The sequence below is a fragment of the Sus scrofa genome, chromosome 2 (assembly GCF_000003025.6).
Source record: "Sus scrofa isolate TJ Tabasco breed Duroc chromosome 2, Sscrofa11.1, whole genome shotgun sequence".
NCBI lineage: Eukaryota > Metazoa > Chordata > Mammalia > Artiodactyla > Suidae > Sus > Sus scrofa.
This window is the reverse complement of record NC_010444.4, coordinates 56608628-56624125: the sequence shown is the minus strand read 5'-3', so window position 1 is coordinate 56624125 and position 15498 is coordinate 56608628. Positions and strand designations below refer to the sequence as shown.

General features: G+C 35.2%; 1 protein-coding gene across 1 annotated transcript; it reads left to right on the top strand.

Annotated features, from left to right (window-relative positions):
- LOC100516421 (olfactory receptor 2G3) lies at window positions 8056–9000 on the top strand. Its single transcript, XM_003123563.1, has one exon. The coding sequence runs from the start codon at window positions 8056–8058 to the stop codon at window positions 8998–9000; it is 945 nt and encodes a 314-aa protein (XP_003123611.1).

The following is a 15498-nucleotide window of genomic DNA, read 5'->3' as shown; positions in this document are numbered from 1 at the left end:
AGAAACAAGAAAGTTACAAAAAGAGAAAACTGACTGGTAAAGGCAAACATGAAGTGAAGTTAGGAAATCCTTCACATACAAATTTGTAAGGTTGTTAAAAGACAAAATAAAATAATTGTATTCACAGCAGTTAAGAGATACAAAAACTAATCAGATATAATATAGAATATCAAAGCCAGTAGTCAGGAGAGGGGAAAGCACAAATTCATAATATGTAAAATGCATTTAAAATTAAGAGGTCAGCCACTTAAAACATGTCTTTGGTATAAACTGCTATACCAAGACCTCATGGTAACCACAAACCAAAAATCTATGAGGGATATATATGTGCAAAATAAAAAGGTATACAAACACAACACTAAAGATAGTCACCAAATACACAACAGAAGAGAACAAAAGAGAAAAGGGGAAAAAAGACTCACAAAAACAAATCCAATACCTTTAGCAAAATGGCAGTAAGAACATACATATTAATAATTATCTAAAATGTAAATGGATTAAATGCCCCCCCAAAAGACAGCCTGGCTGAATGGATACAAAACAAGACTCATATATATGCTTTTGTATAATGACACATATCATATATAGAGTCACACACAAACTGAAAGTGAGAGGAAGGAAAAAAGGTATTCTGTGCAAATGGAAATCAAAAGAAATCTGGAGTAGCAATGCTTATATCAGACAAAATAGACTAAGTAAAGAATATTACAAGACACAGAGAAGGACAGATCATTCAGACAGAAAGTTAGTAAGGAAACAAAGGCTTTAAATGACACATGGACCAGATGGACTTAATTGATAGTTATAGAGGATTACATCTGAAAGCAGAAGAATACACATTTTTCTCCAGTGCACATGGAAAATTTTCCAGGGTAGAACACTTGTGGATCCAAAATTCAAGAATATTGAAATTATATTAAGCATCTTTTCTGAGCACATTGCTGTAAGACTAAAAATCAACTAATAAAAACTGCAGAAAAAACATATGGATATTAAACAATATGCTACTAAACAACCAATGGATCACTGAAGATATCTAAAATATAAAACAACAACAACAAAAAGAACACAACAAAACAGAAACAGAATCAGGTATAGGGAACCAAGTATTTGTTACCATTGGGGAGACAGAAGGAGAAGGGGCATGGTGGAGTTATGGGTATGATGTACAAACTACTATGCATAAAATGAATAAGCTGCTAGTATGTTTTGGACAACACAAGAAATATAACCAATATTTTATCATTATTGTATTTACTTTTTATAGCTGCACCCATGGCATATGGATGTTCCCAGGCCAGGGATTAAATCTGAGTCACAGCTGCAGCTTGAGCAATGCCAAATCCTTTAAAACTCTGGCCCAGGCTAGGGATTGAATCTTCACCTCTGCAGAAATCCCAGCTGCTGCAGTTAGATTTTTAACCCACTGTCCCATAATGGGAACACCTATAATAACTTTAAATGGGGTATAAGCAATGAAAATTTTGAATCACTATGTTGTATATATGAAACTAATAGGATAATGCAATTACCAAGCTTCCATTAACAATAAATTTTAAGATAAAAAATGAGATTGAAAAAATATCATAAATCCAGACATTTCTTCAGATCATTAATTTTTTTAAATTTTAAAGTTATTTTGCAGTAACAGGGAACGATGGTCATATTAGAACAATTTATTTATTGCAGGGAATCCAATACATAGGGAGGAAGGATTTGCCTTAAAGAGAGTAAGGTTGATCTTTTCCCACATAATTGCAGTGAAGGAGAAAGAATCCAACAGAATTAGATTGTTTATATTTATTTATTTGTGTTGGGTGAATCTGATGGCTTCTATGTACAATGAGAAATTATAAGATTGCAAACCAATATTCAAGGAAGAAATGAAATTGTCTCACTTGGGAAATATGTGTATCCATTTTCCCTGGATGATCCTCACAAGTTAGTCAGTCCCTTGTCTAATTGCCTGCTGGGGACACAGATTTTCCCCAGAAGACTTTTAACCATAAACACACCATGGCCTTTTCATAACACTTCCAAACTCCTCATTTCAGGATTCCCTTCTGTCATAATTCTCATTGACAATTAACAATTTCTTCAGAATTGACTTCTGTTGGAAATGTGACTCTTCAACAGTCATTGTTTTAAAAACAGTCATCTTGTAGGTTGGGATTTGCTTAGACATGGAAACACAAAATTAAAAAAAAATTCTACATAATGTGCTTTCTGAAGATGTTAAAAATTTGAACAGAAAGAAATAGCCCTGATAGTAAGCAAGAATAATTTCTTCAGACTTTATTGAGTACACTTGGATATTGAAAGGATTTATAAAAGGTAATGTAGTAGCAAGCTTATAGTTTCTATCACCACTAGGTTTTTTTTTCTATCATTAAAATAATAATGATATTTGGTGAGACAGGTAAACTATCTGAACTTCAGGTTTTGCCTATCAAAAAAGGGAGCAGAGAAATTTCTTACTATTCTTAATATGTACAAATTAGTGCCACAGACTTTTTAGAATAGCTGACTAAAATTTTTAAGTTAAAATTTCTTTTATAAGAACACCGTAGATGGTAAAGATGATAATGATAGATAGCATGTAAATAATTACACAAACATTTGATTCCACATCAATACATCTCCACAGTTCCGTTATGGCACTTCAATCCAAGGTGGTTCAACTTTCTGTTAAAATTTACTCATGAAAAATATCATAAAGAAACCTCAGTATCTAGCACACAATTTCAAGCCTTTGAACTTTGGAGCTTTCTAAAGGCTCAGAAAAATAATGTAAATACAATTTAACCAAAATAACTGAATATTTGCATTATTGGTTGGATTTCATTGAGGAGGAATGAAATATTTTCTCGAGAGCCATTGTTTCTTTCTTTTCTTTTTTTTTTTATGTTTGTATCCATGGCATATGGAAATTCCCATGGATATGGAATTTCCTCAAGCTGCAAACTATGCTACATCTGTGGCAACTCAGGATCCTTTAACTCACCACATAGGGTAGGGGATCAAATCCACACCTCCTCAGCAACCTGACCCACAGCAGTTGGATTCTTAATCCACTGTACCACAGCAGGAATTCTGAGAACCATTATTTCTTGACTATTGACATTATGGTCTCATTTTTGTGTTTCCCTATAGAATGTAATTTTATTTTTACTGAAAATTGAGGTCAGTAAGAACCTGACTCTTCATTGATAAAAGACATTGTACATTAGACCAGGAGCTTTACTGTTCAAGAGGGCAACTTCTAATCTGGTTTTAAATCATTTGAACAGATACTGAGAAATCTATAATCACTAATCTTGTACTTTCATCAATAGAGTAGCCATGGAAGAACATAGCATATGGAAAATATTCCTGATTAGAAACAACAACAAAAAAAATCTGTTTTACTTTGGTTCTTTTCCAAATTGAGAGAGGACAGAATTGTGAGTTTTTTTGGGCTGTTTTTAGTTTTTCTACAAGCAGGTGGTTGAGGTAATGAACAAAGCCTGAGTAGCACAATAGCACAGAAAACAGAGGAGTTGTAATATATAGGTTAAAAACCTGTAGGTGGAAGAAAACAGGGCCATAAGCCTCAAGCTTGAAAGCATGTAGCTAGAATAAGGAAAGAGAATAGATTGTAGAGCTCATGGAAAACCATGACCTCCTCTTGGAATGCCAAGAAGGTTATGCTAGGGAAAAACTTTGGATAGTTAAGGCTTGTGGTCCCTGTGAGGGGAACAAACAGGCCTGCTGTAAATGTTAATGTATTCCTTCCTGAGATAAGATCTGATGATTATTAGAACAGACTGTTAATCATAATCCCCCCCCCCAGCTTATGTGGTCCCTCTAAGTTTTATCTATAGTCTCTGCCCCCATGCTTTTTGTTCAAAATCCTAATAAAAGAAAGAACCTGAGTTTGCTTGGGGCTCTTGCTTGTCGCAGAATTAGCCTCCCTGTGTCTCCTCAAGCTGATCTCCAGGCATAGCCTAAGTTGTGACTGTCACATATGATGGTAAAAACCTATATGTTATTTGTTATATTTAGTTTTTAAAGAAACCTTCACACTGTTCTCCATAATAGTTGTACCAATTTATGTTCCAACAAACAGTGTAGAAATGTTCCCTTTTTTCCCTCACACCCTCTTTAGCATTTATTTTTTGTAGACTTTGTTGATGGCCATTTTGACAGCTGTGAAGTCATACCTCTGCCATTTTGATTTGCCTTTCTGTAATAATTATTGATGTTCACCATCTTTTCATATATATATATTTTTTCCACCTGTATATCTTCTTTGGAGAAATGTACATTATTCAAGCCTGACTGTAGGTAATTACAAAGGTTTGCCTGACAACTTCATGGGGGAAATCTTCCATCCCCACCTCAGACTTGGAGCCAATGCATGAATGGTACTGAATGGTTTCAGTACCTGATTCAGGCCCCTGTGGCTGATCATGTTCTTATACACATTGGTAATTCTATCCTAGGTATTTTCATTCCTAGCTCTCTTTAAAATTTTGGAAAGAGGTCTTTTTCAGGTACTTTTGCTGAAGCTTTCTTGTTGGAGGAAGGGTAAAAATTTTATGACAGATTTTTCCAGTTTTATTCAGTACTCTACTTTTCCATATCTATCCCTTTCTCTTCTTCCACAGCTTTGTTCCAAGATGATTAACTGGGGGATGTATTTGTTCAGAGTACCCTCAACAGTGATAGGATCTCTGTAATTGTTCTGATTGACCTCACCTTACACTGGTGCACCATGCCATAATGGGACAAGAAATAGGGAGAAGTATGTGCTTTCTCCAGTTGTAGACTCTTGCTTATGCCATAAAGGTAAGTGGTTAAAAGCTTCATGGAAACTTTTGGTTTGGGCCATTGTTGCCTTAATAGGCTACTCCTGTATACGCATTTCAGCTCTTTCTTTCAGCTTAGTTTTTCTGACCATTTTTTTTAAATATATTTACTATAGAGATTTTTTTTTAAAGAATTTGACTGTGGGAAATAGGACACCTGAAAATGCATTCTTTTTTTTCATCAAGCTGTTATTGATCAATTATTATGCATCAGACATCATACAGATTACATAGAATATCAGCAAAATATGGCCCTTACATTTAAGAAGTAGCTTGTATTTTGGTATAAATATACAGAGAAAAATACACTAGGTCAGTAGTGCCTTTTAGTTTCTATGACAGAAGTAAGCTTAGAGTATAGCAATGACACAAAGTAAATCTTGCCATCATGGAGACTGGAGGTTATATCAGAGTTAAGGAGGAATTTGCATGGACGAGATTCATACTGATTTTTGAAAATTATATAGATGATTTCCAAGTGACAGGTGTTAGAAAGTGTATTCTTGCATAGGGATCAACCTAAGAAAAGATATACTAAATTAAAAGGCAATTAGGAAATTGCAAATTTCTCAGCATGGTGGGATAATAAATTAGTCTTAAGGGTAAAGACAGAGGTTAGCAGGAGGACTTTAATTGCTTTGTGTATGGTGTCCATCTCTCTGGCTGGTGGTTCATACTTAATTTGAATGAGAATTAAAGGCAGGGATCTTGATACTACCTCATTCTTACATATGTTTATCATCTTCCTTATCTTTTTTTAAACCTAATCAATTCTACATACCTAGATAGATATTTTAAAACAGCCTATTCTAAAATAACAATATTTCTGATCTCTTAGCCTAGATTTTAAAGTCCTTCACAGTCTAAATTATAGAGTACTTTGCAATAATTATTATTCCCCTTTTATTTTAAGAAAATATGAAGAGAATCCCCATTTTAAGATTTCTCACATAATTTGGCCCTACTTCAAGCCAATATTGTAATTTCAAGCCAGTATTTCCAAAGTAGAAATTGATAATATCATTCTCTTCTGTGTTCATAATCCTTCAATGACATTTCATTGTCTGCCTGTCAAAGTTAATAACTTTATCTTGCTCAATGATTTCTATAGTTTGGCTTCAAATACTTTTTCTAGGCAAACTTTTAACACTCACCTTTTTATTATAAAGGAAGGTGAATTATCCACATATGCTCTACTAGTGTTTACCAACTGATCTTGAATTTTATTCACCTTCCTGACATAAGCTTTTTTATTTTTGTTTGTAATCTGGTTTATGATTTTATAATAAACATAAAAATTAAGGAGTTTTATAAGGTTTATCTAAGAGCTCTTTCAAATATTTTATATTTATAAAGGTAATATAATACATATTTAGCTCTTTATTATTAATATATATTCTTTTGTGTATTTTTTTTTCTGTCAAACATTAAACTTTAGCAAGCTTGTGTAAATTATGTTGGATTTAAAACACAGTTTTAAAAATAATTGTTATTTTTTGGCAGTTCAATCACTGAACAAACTTATATTAGTTGCTTTGTATTATATAGTTTTGTCCTCAAACATAACTTTTCATTTCCTCCTAGTAATTTCTAATATTTTCCCACGTCAAATGATCTTCCATCTCCTCCCATCTTGATATTACCCATAAAAATATTGTCTTTCTTAGTTTCATATATAAAGCCTTTCCTAGTCTTCATATTATGAAATAATACTTTCTCATCTATTATTTTTCAAAATCTATTTGAAAATCATTTAGATCATACTTTTAACATTTATTTTAAAATTTAAATTATTTATCACCTAACTACTCAATTTTGTTGTCTGTCTAGATAGACTATTAAACCCCTGGCCACCTTACCTTTCCCTGTTGAGGCAGTGCATAGAGATGAATGTTTAAGAATGTGTGCGTATAAGCGGAAGATGTGAAGAAATTTTTCATTCTCATATGTGCCTATGATAAAACTTGAATAATGTATTCTGTATGCAGATATTTGTCAACAGTTAAAAACCATGGACATGTTATTCACTTTATTTTTAGAGGCATTTAATTTCAGTAATTATTAAGTCATCACATATTTCCTGGTATGCATGCAAATATCCACTTTGCGTGACTGATATTTTTTCTTTCTATTTCTCTTTCTTTATTTCTTTCTCTCTCTCTCTCTTATTTATTTTTTGTCTCTCTTTCTTTCTTTCTTTCTTTCTTTTCTTTTCCTTTTTTTTTTTGGTCTCTGCCTTTTTATTTCTAAGACTGCATCTGTGGCGTTTGGATGTTCCTAGGCTAGGGGTCAAATTCAAGCTGCAGCTGCTGGCCTATGGCACAGCCATAGCAGTGCCAGATTTGAGTCGCATCTGTCACCCATGTTACACCTTTGGAAATGCCAGATCCTTAACTCATTGAGCCAAGGCTAGAGAAGGAACCCACATCCTCATGGATATGATGTCAGGTTCTTAACCTGTTGAACCACAACAAAAGCTCTTTGAGTGATTTTAATGATCAGTTTACAGATAACTCTAAAGGAAAGAATTTGTGATTTTTAAAGAGTCATTGGAATGGAATGAAGTCATGTGGATTAATGTTCTGAGCCAGTAACACATTAGGGCTGAAAAATTAATAGGTTGACCAAGTCACTCTTCATGATCCTTTATAGAACTTTTTATTATTAAAGTATTATTTTTATAGTTGATTTACAGTGTTCTGTCAATTTTCTACTGTATAGCAAGTTGACCCAGTCACACATACATATATACATTATTTTTCTCACATTATCATGCTCCATCCTAAGTGACTAGATATAGTTCCCAGTGCTATACAGCAGGATTTCATTGCTTATCCATTCCAAAGGCAATAGTTTGCAACTATTAACCCCAAATTCTCAGTCACCCCCTCCCTCCCCCTTGGCTGTGGTTGCTAAAGTATTATTTTTAAATTAAAGTACATTTCTTTTTATTAAAATGCTCAAGCATTTTTTTTAATTAAAGTTAGTTGATTTATAATGTCTTTAACATAAGTCACAGCAGTATCTTATTTGGTCCACCTCCTAGAATAATGACAATAAAAACAAAAATAAACCAAGGGGATCTAGTTAAACTCAAAAGCTTTTGCACAGTGAAGGAAATCAGCTCATACATTCTGTGATTCTAGGATTGGCTGTATCAAATGCATCTCTTATTCTTTTAGCAGATATAGTTCCCTCTGGAGGGATGGAAAAAAACAATGAGAGTTCTCTGGTGGGTTTTGTACTTTTAGGCTTCTCAGACCACCCTCGCCTGGAGGCTGTGCTCTTTGTATTTGTCCTTTTCTTTTACCTCTTGACCCTTGTGGGAAATTTCACCATCATCATCATCTCATATCTGGATGCTTCTCTTCATACCCCTATGTATTTCTTTCTCAGCAACCTCTCTCTACTGGACCTTTGCTTCACTACTAGCCTTGTACCTCAGACCCTAGTTAACTTTCGAGGACCAGAGAAAACTATCACTTTTGGTGGTTGTGTGGTACAACTCTATATTTCCCTAGCTTTAGGCTCCACTGAGTGTATCCTTCTGGCTGTAATGGCCTTGGATCGCTATGTTGCTGTCTGCAAACCCCTCCACTATGTGGTCATCATGAATCCACGGCTATGCCAGCAGCTGGCATCCATTTCCTGGCTCAGTGGATTGGCCAATTCCCTGATTCATGCTACATTTACTTTGCAATTGCCTTTTTGTAACAACCACAGGCTGGATCATTTTATTTGTGAAGTACCAGCTCTCCTCAAGCTGGCTTGTGTAGACACTACCATCAATGAGTTAGTGCTTTTTGTTGTTAGTGTTCTGTTTCTGCTAATCCCCCCAGCACTAATCCTTATCTCTTACGGCTTTATAACTCAAGCAGTGCTGAGAATCAAGTCAGTGGAGGCAAGGAACAAAGCCTTCAGCACCTGCTCCTCCCATCTTACAGTGGTGACCATTTTCTATGGCACCATAATTTACATGTACCTGCAACCAAGTAACAGTTATGCTCAGGATCAAGGCAAGTTCATCTCACTTTTCTACACTATGGTGACCCCCACTTTGAATCCTATTATATATACTTTAAGAAACAAGGATGTTAAAGATGCTCTGAAGAAACTACTTTCAGGAAAACTGTTCTTTTTACAGATGTGATGTGCAAGAAATTGATCACAAGTCATATAGTTACTGAGTTTCTATTTAGCCAAACTCCAATTCTCAATTTTATACAAATTCAACTATGGTTTAATTTTTAAACATCTATATAAGGGATCTCCCTCTTTTATGTGTAACTAAATAAAATGTGTTTATTTAAGTTGAGAACTTGATCCATGAAAAGAGAGCTATGCATTTGTATAAGTTGTGATGCTCACCACAAAGTCTATATTTTACTTCTCATATTTATTCCCAAGGATTTAAAAAAAATTAAAACTGTTAAATATTTACCAACTAGTCACTGAAAGTTAAGAAGTTTGAATAGATTCTCTAAGAGCTCTTTCAAACAAAATTTATGTTTATAAAAATAATATATCCTTAGCTCATTATTAATAAGGTATACTATTTTGAGTATATTTTTCTTTCTTGAATATTAAGGGCTAATATTCAAGGTGGATTAGCCCACCATGTCTAAATAATTTTTTTTTTCAATTTTAGTGACTTGTCCAACTTTATGCCAGATACATCATATTCACTTTATAATGCCCCACTCATTAAAATTTCATGTTAGAAAATATGAAAAAAACAATCTCATAGTGTCAATTTATTGACCAGGAAAATCTCATATTAACTATCTTTTCCATAACCCACTTCTCATATATGGCACAAATGAAAGTTTTCACAGAAAAGAAAATCATGGACTTGGATAATATACTTGTGTCACCAAGGGGGAGGGAGAAGGATTGGGACGGATTGGGAATACATGTATGTGTAACTGGGTCACCATGTTGTACAGTAGAAAAAATTGTATTGGGTAAATAAAAATAAAATAAATTAAAAATAAAATAAAATAAAAAATATATTTAAAGGAGTAAGTGAAGCAGGATATACTAAATACATTACATTTCACAACTTAGTGACTGAATCCCCTTTTGCATTTTGTATGTCAAGGCATGCATGGTAGATATAAGACTTAAAATGAAGGTTTTGTTTAAACCATTTTATAAATTAGATCAATAAAATAATTGCACTTCACAGATACCATTAGATCAAAAGAATAATTTCACTTCAAAAGATACCACTGTCTTATTTCTTTTTTTCTTTTTTCTTTTTTTTAGGGCCCTACCCATGGCATATGGAATTTCCCAGGCTAGAGTCTAATCCAGGCTTCAGCTTCTGGCCCACACCACAGCCACAGAAACACCAGATCCAAGCCATGTCTGTGACCTACACCATAGCTCACAGCAATGTCAGATCCTTAACCCACTGGGCAGGGCCACTGACCCACAACTGGAACTCCCCATATATTTTCTTAATAATTATTATTAATTAAGAGTAATAAAGAAGCCTGTCTCAGTCAAAGATTATCCAATGAGTCTTAGTAAATCAAGAAAACATGACAATTTAGAGAAGCTGGGTCATTGTTGGATTGTATTTTTACATCATAAACACACGGACCTCACTCTCTCACTCTGTATATAGCATATGAATCTGTGTGAGCTGCGTAAGTAATTCTGTAGGTGAATGTGTGTTTACATATGTGTATGTGTTCTACTAGCTGGAAAAGAACAGAGTGAATATGGAAGTATAATAATAAATAGCAGAAAACATTGTATTAGACTGATAATTCAGTGTTTATTCCTTGTATGTTGCCTAATAAACAGTGCAATGTGTTACCAAAGCTTTTCTGATGTGTCATTCCCAACAAAAGAGTAAACTTTCTGATAAATTAATGATTTTTCTTTGTAAAATGTCTTACAATGATGTCCATAAATTATTCCAAATTGAAATGTATTAATCTTATTATTATATGAAAAAATCCCTTGGGATAAGAGGTGAAAGATCAAAAGTTTCACACATTTGGTTCATTTTAAGAAAATGAAATATAATATGCATAAAATAATTTGAAATCAATGCATTTTTTCACTGATTAATGAGCAAATGTTTGTAAAGACAAAATTTTCAAAACTATGATAATCAAACTACTTACAAAATATTGAAAATAATGAAACTTTTAGATTTGGCTAAGTCAGAGTCATAGAATATCTGTCTTTAGAGAATTAATAATGAAAAAAGAAAGCTATGTATCAGCAGTACTTTTTAAAATCAGCATTCCATACAGGATAAACGGACCAAAAAACATTGCTATGATCTCAGGTGTCCTAGCTTATTGATAAATAACTATTTAATTCAGCTTTGGCTAGAGAGTATGACCCCAAAGATGAAAATTTTCAAGTTTCAAGGTTGATAATTTATGTTTTTTAGTTCAGATGATCAATGTATAATACAAATGACTTGTTTCCTGTGTTAAAAATACTATATTTTGACAATATTTTTACTAATTGGGTTTAAAAACATAAAATCTTATTTGACCATTTATAAACAGTAGCCAAATAGATTTAACATATTATAGAACATAAACAAGCACAAGCAAATTAGTTTGGCATAAACTCTGTACAGAATGTTTCCAACTTTAGGCTTATGATTTTATTGACTAACAAAATGGAAACAAGAGCCTTTATTGAAAAAATCCTCCCTATTTCTAGATTTTTTTGATCAAGTGATTAATAGCTCTTTAAAAACAATTAATATTTGTTTCCATGTTCAACAACCTGTAAATTTAAGTGTTTTTTTTAAATTTAATGAAAAAAAATACAGGATGTTTAGCTTAAGGTATTTTTTTTTTATTTTTTAGGGCCATGCCTGTGGCATATGGAAGTTTCCAGGCTAGAAGTTGAATCAGAGCTATAGCAACAACAATGCAAGATTTGAGCCATGTCTGTGACCTACACCATAGCTCGTGGCAATGCCAGGTCCTTAACCTACTGAGCAAGGCCAGGGATTGATCCCACGTACTCATGGATACTTGTTGAGTTCACTAACACTGGACCACAACAAGTAGCTTAAGCTATTTTTGTTAAGTAAATTTTAGGTACTATGATAAGGAAATAATAACACACTTCTCATTGACATAATTCTATTATCATTTCATTTTTACTATTAAGTTACTGAAGATTTCATGCCATATCTTGATAAAGGAGTGAGAAAAGCAGTGTGAAACTGGTTCCCTGGGAGAGAAGTGTAAAAGAAAGTTCAAATTCAGAATTTCAAGTTCCAGATGAGATGGGGAGCAAGAACATATAATCTTGTGTTTTCCATTGAATGCATCTATAAAACCTTGACAGAAAAAAATATAGCAATAACCCAAAGACTCTAGAAAATGAAGAGTAGCAGGCAGATTGAGGAAGACCAAAAATCAAAATGTCATCAACCTGTGGTGATTTTTTCCCTCTGTTCTGTAGGCTCTGTCATGGAAGAGAAAAATTTGGTCTAAACTCAAAGTTATTCTAAAGTTAAAAAAATATTTAGGGTATTTTTTATTTCAGAAAAATGGAGTAGATGTACTTTTCCTTATTCTTCCTGCTAAGTTAAACTAAAATCCTCAGACATTATACGTAAAACAAAAACAAGAAAGCCCTGAATGGTGGAGAGGATAAAGCAGACCAAATAGGGATCTTGGGATCTTACAAACAACATAATGATGAGTTCCCTGATTTCTTGTAGCTGATATTGATTGCTTCCTCAATTATACTAAGCTAGATCCTGGAAATCTGGCAATGAAAAATGCCAAAAGGTATAGATTAAAAAGAAAATCACAAAAAAATGAACTCTCTCTAGTTAAAGAAAAGGCAACAAAAGTAAGACAGAACACTTTAGACAATAACGCCTTAATTCCACCCAAAAATCAAAGAAAAAAATTATGGTTCCTCCACCATGGTGCACACCTGCCAGTACCACTTGCCCTCAGGAAGTGTCCCACAGATATGGAGTACCCAGGCAAACCCTGCCCAGCTTTGGGTAGTGCAAGTCCAATAGGGCACAGGCTGGCCAGCTTCCTTCACCCTCAAGAAGCACCCCACTGCCATGGAGCTACTGGCCAGCCCGGCCCACATATGGGAAGACCCCTGCTGCTGAAGGGCACCCCAGCAAGTTCTACCCAGTGGCAGGAAGTATACCACCAGTGCAGCATGCACTGGTGATCCTCACCAGGCCTGGGGAAGAACTCCACCACAACAGTGAACCCAGCCAAGCCTGACTGCCCGTGGGAAGTGCCTAGCCAGGGCAGCATGACCAGGCCAACCCTGAAGGCCCTCGGGAAGCACTGCACTGCTGACACATGCCCCAGACTGTGCCAAAATACAATTTGTCTTCCCCCAAATACACAGAAAAAGAAAAACACAAGCAAGAAGAAGAACCTCAGAAACCATTCCCAGGAAAAGCAACAGAAAAATTCAACTAAAGCAGTCAACAATGAAACAGACCTCTGCAGTTGGACAGACTTTGAATTCAAAAGGGAGATAGTGACAGGCAGGACACCCTGCAGCCCAGAAAAGCTACAACAAGCCTGACCGGCCCGGGAAAAGATCTGCCTAATTCTCAGACAGTCTTTATGAGTTGGGCTGCACTGGGGAAGAACCTCTTGGGGTTTCATCAGTCCAGCTAGCTGCTCCAGCCCTTGGGTGGAGCTGCACTCTTGTGGAACAGCTGCATAGGACTGTCAGCTCTCTGCAGGACCCCCTGCAGACCAGAAAAGCTACAACAAGACTGGCCAGGCCGTGAAAAGATCTGCCTACATTTTCAGACAGTCCTTCTGAGTTGGGCTGATCTAGGGAAGAGCCTCGTGGGTTCTCAGTGACCAAGATAGCTGCTCCAGCCCTCAGGGGATGCTGCACTCCTGAGGAACAGCTGCCCAACACCGCCAACCCCCTGCAAGAACCCCACAGCCTAAAAACACCAGAGAAAGCTCTGCCTGACTGAGTGAAATCTGCTATCATCGTGGTGTGGCCCTCCCAGTCCTGTCTGCCTTCAGGAAGTCCTCCTTTGCTTCAGAGAGACACTGTTAGCTCTGCCAACACTCCAGAAAAGCCACACTGCCTCAAAAAAGACTGACCAACAATGCCAGCCCTCAGGAAATATTCCACAGCAGTGACAAGGCAAACACTGCCTGGTCACGGAGAGTACAACTCCACCAGGAAAAAGAAAACTACAAGCAAGATGAAGAAGCTGAGAAATGACCCCCAGTCAAACCAACAGGAGAACTCACCTAAAACAGTCAACAATGAAACAGACCTCTGCAGTCTGACAGACCTGGAGTTCAAAAGAGAAATAGTGAAAATCCTGAAGGAATTAAGAGAAGATATGAACAGTAATGCAGACACCCTCAGAAAGGAACTAGAAAATATAAGGAGGAGCCAAGAAAAACTAGAAAATTCATTGGCAGAGATACAAACAGAACTAAGGACAGTAAAAACCAGAATGAATAATGCAGAGGAACGAATCAATAATGTGGAAAACAGAATAATGGAAATCACCCAATCAGGTCAGCAGACAGAAAACCAAACCAAAAAACAGGAAAGCAATATACGAGACCTATGGGATGATATAAAGTGGGCCAATCTACACATAATGGGAATTCCAAAAGGAGTAGAAAAAGATAAGGGGATGGAAAATATATTTGAAAAAATTATCACTGGAAACTTCCTAAATCTAAAGGATACTGGGTTCAAGATACAGGAAGCACAGAGGGCTCCAAACAAATTGAACCCAAACAGACCCACACCAAGACACATCATAATAAAAATGGCAAAAGTTAGTGATAAAGAGAGGATCCTAAAGGCAGCAAGAGAAAAGCAGAATGTTACCTACAAGGGAACCCCCATGAGATTATCAGCTGATTTCTCTACAGAAACTCTACAGTCCAGGAGGGAATGGCAAGAGATATTTAAAGTGCTAAAAGGAAAAAATATGCAACCTAGAATACTCTATTCAGCAAGAATATCATTTAAAATAGAAGAGGAAATAAAATTTTTTTCCAACAAACAAAAACTAAAAAAATACAGCAACACAAAACCCAGGCTAAAAGAAATACTGAAAGGGCTTCTCTAAACAAAAAGAAAGGAAAGAAAAGGGAAGCAAAAAGAAAAAAAAAAGAAAGAGAAGAAGAGGAAGAACTAGGACTGAGGAAACCGCAATCAGAAAGCAGTCACTCAAATAAGCCAGCATACAGATTTATTCATGAACATGCTTCAAACAAAATAAAATTAAAAAGAAAAAAAAAGAATCATGAAAATCATAAAATGTGGGCAAGGGATGTTCGGAAATACATAGACCCTTTTTGTTTGTACGTTTCTCTACTTAATTTTAATGTGGTAATGAAGTGTTTGAACCTACTGAACCATCAGGCTAAAACACACAATTATGGGAAGGGGTTAGCATACTTAAAAAACAGGGCAACCACAAGCCAAAACCAAATATTGCATTCGCAAAAAATGAAAAAAAAAAACACTCAAGCATATAATAACTGGAGATCATCCAACCAAAAAAAAAAAAAAAAAAAAGGAAGAATGGAGAACCATAGAATCAACTGGAACACGAGATTCAAAATGGCAATAAATAATCATCTATCAATTATCACCTTAAATGTCAATGGACTGAATG